Below are 6,422 nucleotides of genomic sequence, written 5' to 3'. Positions count from 1 at the left end.
ATTTGTCCCTTCCAAGCGCTTAGTACAGTGCTCTGCACATAGTAAGCGCTCAATAAATACTAGTGAATGAAATATGAATGAATGAATGAATGGTAGGATGGTGGTGAAGCGCCACCTAGCGGCCCCGTGCCGCCCCCGCACAGGATTTACGGCGCCCTACGAGCTCCGCCCACAAGGTCGGAAGGGCGGAGAGTCGGCGCAAGCGCACTGGGGAGGGGGCCGCGGGCCGGGACGATCCCTGGGCTTTCCCCAGTGCGCGTGCGCCGAAATGGGGCGGGGCGGGGGGGGGGGGGCAGGCGAACGTGCGGGATGAGGTCACGAGTGCGCCTGCGCGTCCTCCCTTCCCGCCTTAGCAACGCGTCTGGCGACGGGGGCGGAGGGGGCGACCTGGGGGCATCAGCCTCAGGGTGACAGGGTGGCCTGGGAGGACCGGCCTGAGGGCACCGGCCTGAGGGGACCGACCTGAAGGCACCAGCCTGACAGAGCGGCCCGAGGGGACCAGTCCGAAGGACAGGCCTGAGAGGACCGGCCTGAGGGGACCAGCCTGAGGACACCGGCCTTAAGACACCATCTCTGGCGGGGCGGCCTGAGGGGACCGGCCTGAAGGCACCAGCCTGACGGGGCGGCCTGAGGGGACCGGCCCGAAGGACAGGCCTGAGAGGACTGGCCTGGGGGGACCACCCTGTGGGCATCGGCCTGAAGGCACCATCCCTGACGGGGCGGCCTGAGGGGATCGCCCTGAAGGACGGGCCTGAGAGGACCGGCCCGAGGGGACCGGCCTGAGGGCACCGGCCCTAGGGGACCGTCCTGAAGGCATCGGCCCGACTGGGGGTCCCGAGGGCGTCACCATGGGGCCTCCTCGACTCCTGCTGCTGCCCCTTTTCTTCCTCTGGACGGCAGAGCGGGCCCGGCCCCAGCCCGGCAACCGGTCCCTTCAGGGCACTCCTTCCCCGGGCCCGGAGCCTGCCCCTCCGGGAGGGACCCCCGACGCCCCTCTCGCAACCGGGCCCCGGCCGGCCGGGTCCTCCTCCTCCCCTGAGCCTCCGGGCTCGAGCCCCGCTGAGGCCGCCGTCACCCCGACCCTTCCCGGTGCCCCCGCCGCCGTCACCCCGCCGCCTCCGGACAACAAGACCATCGTGGGGCCCTTTCCGGGTGAGAGCCGCGACGGCCCCGGAGAGAGCCAGGGCCCGCAGCCTCCGACTAATAACTCGAGGCGGGATGGGCCGAGGGGATGCTCCCCCGACAGCAAGGCCCACCGGCTAGAACCCGGGCCTGGGAGTCAAAACGTCCCGGGTTCTAATCCCAACTCCACCCCTTGCCTGCTCTGTGACCTTGGGCAAGGCATGTCGCTTCTCTAGGCCTCAGTTCCCTCATCGGTGAAATAATAATGATGGTATTTAAACGCTTACTATGTGCCAAGTACTGTTCTAAGCGCTGGGGTAGAGCAGCCTGGCTCAGTGGAAAGAGCCCGGGCTTGGGAGTCAGAGGTCATGGGTTCGAATCCCAGATCCACCACCTGCCAGCTGTGTGACTTGGGGCACTTAACTTCTCTGGGCCTCAGTTACCTAATCTGTAAAATAGGGATTAAAACTGTGAGCCCCACGTGGGACAACCTGATCGCCTCGTATCCCCCAGTGCTTAGAACGGTGCTTTGCACATAGTAAGTGCTAAACAAATACCACGATTTATTCTTGGGGCCTCAGTTACCTCATCTGTAAAATGGGGATCTAGACTGTGAGCCCCACGTGGGACAACCCGATTACCTTGTATCTACCCCAGCGCTTAGAAAAGTGCTCGGCCCATAGTAAGCGCTTAACAAATACCAACATTATTATTATTATTACAAGGTCATCAGGTTGTCCCACATGGGGCTCACAGCCATCATTCTGTTTTGTTTTGCTGTCTGCCACCCCCATTGAGACTGTGAGCCCGTTGTTGGGCAGGGATTGTCGTTACCTGTTGCCGAATTGTACATTCCAAGTGCTTAGTACAATGCTCTGCACATAGTAAGCGCTCAATAAATATTGAATGAATCCCCAATTTAGTAATAATATTAATAATGTTGGTATTTGTTAAGCGCTTACAATGTGCCAAGCACTATTCCAAGCCCTGGGGTAGATAGAAGGTAATCAGGTTTTCCCACGTAGGGCTCATACTCTTCATCCCCATTTTACATATAAGGAAACTGAGGCCCAGAGAAGTTAAGTGACTTGCCCAAGGTACAGCTGGCAAGCGGCGGAGCCGGGATTAGAACCCACGATCTCTGACTCCCAAGCCCGGGCTCATTCCACTAAACCACGCTGCTTCTAATGGGGATTTAGAGCACGAACCCTACGCGGGACAGGGACTACGTCCAACCCGATTCGCTTCTAGCCACCCCAGCGCTCAATCCAGTGCCTGGCACATAGTAAGCCCTTGACAAATACCACAGTAATTATGTTTATTATTATCATCTCCTTTTACAGCTTTACCCATCTGCATCTGTGACCTTTCACCGAACACTTGTGACCTAAACTGCTGCTGTGACAGAGACTGCTACCTTTCCTCTCCCAGAGCAGTTTTCTCCTTCTGTCTTCCTGGAAGTACCAGGTGAGGGGCCCATGCGGAGTTTTCTTTTTTCCTTTTCCTTTTTTTTTTTGTATTTCATTAAGGGTTTACCATGTGCCAAGCTGTCTAACTTTTAGCAAAACCTTCCGCCACGTCAACTCGACTTAGATTAGCCTATTTTGGACACATCCTCAGGAGAAGACCCTACTGTGTCCAACCCGATTTGCTCGTACCCACCTCAGTGCTTAGTACGGTGCCTGGCACACAGAAAACGCTTATCAAATGCCACAATTATTATTAGGAAAAGTCCAGGGAAAATGTGGAAGAGGCAGACCAGCAGCTAGATGGAGAGAAGCGGTGTGGCTCAGTGAAAAGAGCCCGCGCTTGGGAGTCAGAGGTCGTGGGTTCTTATCCCGGCTCCGCCACTTGCCAGCTGTGTGACTTTGGGCGAGTCACTTCACTTCTCTGTGCCTCAGTTGCCTCATCTGCAAAATGGGGATTAAAACTGTGAGCCCCACATGGGACAGCTTGATCACCTTGTATCCCCCCAGCGCTTAGAACAGTGCTTTGCAAATAGTAGGCGCTTAACAGATACCACCATTATTATTATTGTTATTCTCTGGGCCTCAGTTACCTCATGTAGAAAATGGGGATTGAAACTGGGAGCCCCACGTGGGATGTGGGACTATGTCTAACCTGATTTGCTTATATCCACCCCAGCACTTAGTACAGTGCCTGGCACATTGTAAACGCTTAACAAATAACATGATTATTATTGTTAAGTTCTTGCCTCCTGAGGGCAGGGGTTACCAATAGTCATTGTGAATCTGGGCTGCAGAATGTATAATTCATTTATTCATAGTACTGAGCGTTTACTCTATGCACGGCACTATACCAAGCGCTTGGGAGGGTATGATACAACAGTAAACAGATTTATTGCCTGCCCACAATGAGCCTCAGCGTGGTTCCGTGGAAAGAGCCCGGGCTTGGGAGGTCATGGGTTCAAATCCCATCTTTGCCACTTGTCAGCTGTGTGACTTTGGGCAAGTCACTTCACTTCTCTGTGGCTCAGTTACCTCATCTGGAAAATGGGGATTAAGACTGTGAGCCCCACGTGGGACAATCTGATCACCTTGCATCCTCCCCAGTGCTTGGAACACTGCTTTGCAAATAGTAAGCGCTTAACAAATGCCATCATTATTATTATTACTGAAACAAAGCTATAAAGCATAACCCAGTAAGTGCTCAATTAAATACAGTGGATTGAATGAATAAAGAAGAGTACTTTTCCTATATCCCACCTTTGGGCCACACAATTTCTTGTTCCCAGAGCCAACGGTTGTGGGAAGAACCGTACCTCAGAGCCCTGCCCTCTGTCCTAATCCCCCTGGACGATCTCTTGCCACTTCTGATACTGTTGACCACCCCCTTCTTTTTAAAATGCTAAAAGTCATTGGTTTTGTCCACTCAGGACTCTTCTGGTTCCCTTCCTTCTTCACTATCTGGCTCCACTTTCCAAAACCACTAGCCGCGGGTATAACACAAGCTACTTAGTCGTATTTACTGAATGCTTATTGTGTGCGGAGCACTCTACTAAGGGCTTGGGAGAGTAATAATAATAAAAATAATGTTGGTATTTGTTAAGCGCTTACTATGTGCAGAGCACTGTTCTAAGCGCTGGGGTAGATACAGGGTAATCAGGTTGTCCCTTGTGAGGCTCACAGTCTTCATCACCATTTTACAGATGAGGGAACTGAGCCCCAGAGAAGTGAAGTGACTTGCCCACAGTCACGGGGCACATAGTAAGCGCTCAGTAAATATGATTGAATGAATGAATGAATCCCCAAATTAATAATAATATTAATAACGTTGGTATTTGTTAAGCACTTACAATATGCCAAGCACTGTTCCAAGCCCTGGGGTAGATAGAAGGTAATCAGGTTGTCCCACATAAGGACTCTCACACTCTTCATCCCCATTTTACAGATAAGGAAACTGAGGCCCAGAGAAGTTAAGTGACTTGCCCAAGGCCACACAGCTGGCAAGTGCAGAGTTAGGATTCGAACCCATGACCTCTGACTCCAAAGCCCGGGCTCTTTCCGCTGAGCCACGCTGCTTCCCTAAGAGTACAATATAACAGCATAACAGACACATTCCCTGACCACAACAAGTTTACAGCCTAGAGGGGATAGACAGACATTAATATATATTAATAAAATTACTGATATGTATACAAGGGGAGATGAATAAAGGGAACCAGTCAAAGCTACGCAGAAGGGAGTGGGAGAAGATTTTATTTATTTATATTGATGTGTGTTTACTTGAATCGCTGTCTGTCTCCCTCCCTCTAGACCGTGAGCTCGTTGTGGGCAGGGATTGACTCTCTGTATTGTACTTTCCCAAGCGCTTAGTACAGTGCTCTGCACGCAGTAAGCACTCAATAAATAAGATTGAATGAAGGAATGGAAGACCTCTTGGAGAAGATGTGCCTTCAATAAGGCTTGGAAGAGGGGGAGAGTAATTGTCCGTTGGATATGAGGAGGGAGGACGTTCCGGGCCAGGGGCAGGACGGTGGCCAGAGGTCGGCGGCGAGATGGACGAGGTGGAGGGATAGTGAGAAGGTCGGCATTAGAGGATCGAAGTGTGCGGTCTGGGTGGTAGTAAGAGATTAGCGAGGTGAAGTAGAAAGGGACAAGGCGATTGAGTGCTTTGAAGCCAACGGTAAGGAGTTTCTGTTTGATGAGGGGGTGGGTGGGCAACTACTGGAGGTTCTTAAGGAGTGCGGCAACGTGCCCTGAATGTTTCTGTAGAAAAATGATCCGGGCAGCAGAGTGAAATATGGAGTGGAGGGGGGAGAGACAGGAGGCAGGAAGGTCAATGAGGAGGCTGTACAGTAAGGAGAAGCAGTGTGGCACAGTGGAAAAAGCCCGGGCTTGGGAGTCAGAGGTCATGGGTTCGACTCCCGGCTCGGCCACTTGTCAGCTGTGTGACTGTGGGCAAGTCACTTCTCTGTGCCTCAGTTACCTCATCTGTAAAATAGGGATTAACTGTGAGCCTCCCGTGGGACAACCTGATTACCCTGTACCTACCCCAGCGCTTAGAACAGTGGTCTGCACATAGTAAGCACTTAACAAATACCAACATTATTACAGTAAGGAGAAGCAGCGTGGCTCAGTGGAAAGAGCACGGGCTTGGGAGTCAGAGGTCATGGGTTCGAATCCTGGATCTGCCACTTGTCAGCTGTGTGACTGTGGGCAAGATACTTCACTTCTCTGTGCCTCAGTTACCTCATCTGGAAAATGGGAATAAAGACTGTGAGTCTCACGAGGGACAACTTGATTACCCTGTAAATCTACCCCAGCGCTTAGAACAGTGCTCTGCACATAGTAAGTGCTTAACAAATACCAACATTATTATTATTATTAATCAAGGTTGGATAGGATGAGTGTTGGGACTGATATGGTAGTCGTTCGGATGGAGGGGATTTCTGCGATATTGTGAAGGTTGAACCAACAGGATTTAGTGATGAATATGTGGGTTGAGTGAGAGTGAAGTCAAAGTGATGAGCTTGTGAGACAGGAAGGATGGCTGGGAAGTCATGGGAAGGACAGAGTTTGGGGGAAAAGATGAGGTGTTCTGTTTTAGACATGTTAAGTTTGAGGTGACAGCGGGACATCCCAGTAGAGATGTCTTGAAGGCCGGTCCCTCGCTCTCCCCCGCCCCTGCAACGCTCATTCTCTCAGAGAACTCGTCCATTCGGATAGCCTGTTGTATTCATTCATTTAATTGTATTTTTTCAGTACTTACTGTGCGCAGAGCACTGTATAATAATGTTGGTATTTGTTAAGCGCTTACTATGTGCAGAGCACTTGTCT

The 6,422-nt window shown here is 51.7% G+C and overlaps 1 protein-coding gene across 1 annotated transcript in view; it reads left to right on the top strand.

Moving 5' to 3' along the window:
• The first annotated feature begins 301 nt into the window (after positions 1-301).
• TCTN3 (tectonic family member 3) overlaps positions 302-6,422 on the top strand; it is a 41,042-nt gene continuing 34,921 nt past the window's right edge. The window contains exons 1-2 of the mRNA XM_029061002.2: positions 302-1,152; positions 2,466-2,589. Of these exons, the coding sequence (XP_028916835.1) occupies positions 849-1,152; positions 2,466-2,589 (428 nt within the window). The 5' untranslated portion in view covers positions 302-848. The remainder of the gene's footprint in view (positions 1,153-2,465; positions 2,590-6,422) is intronic.

This window comes from Ornithorhynchus anatinus, chromosome 3 (assembly GCF_004115215.2).
Source record: "Ornithorhynchus anatinus isolate Pmale09 chromosome 3, mOrnAna1.pri.v4, whole genome shotgun sequence".
NCBI lineage: Eukaryota > Metazoa > Chordata > Mammalia > Monotremata > Ornithorhynchidae > Ornithorhynchus > Ornithorhynchus anatinus.
Note: the sequence above shows the minus strand (reverse complement) of the source record. Positions and strands in the feature narration are given on the sequence as shown.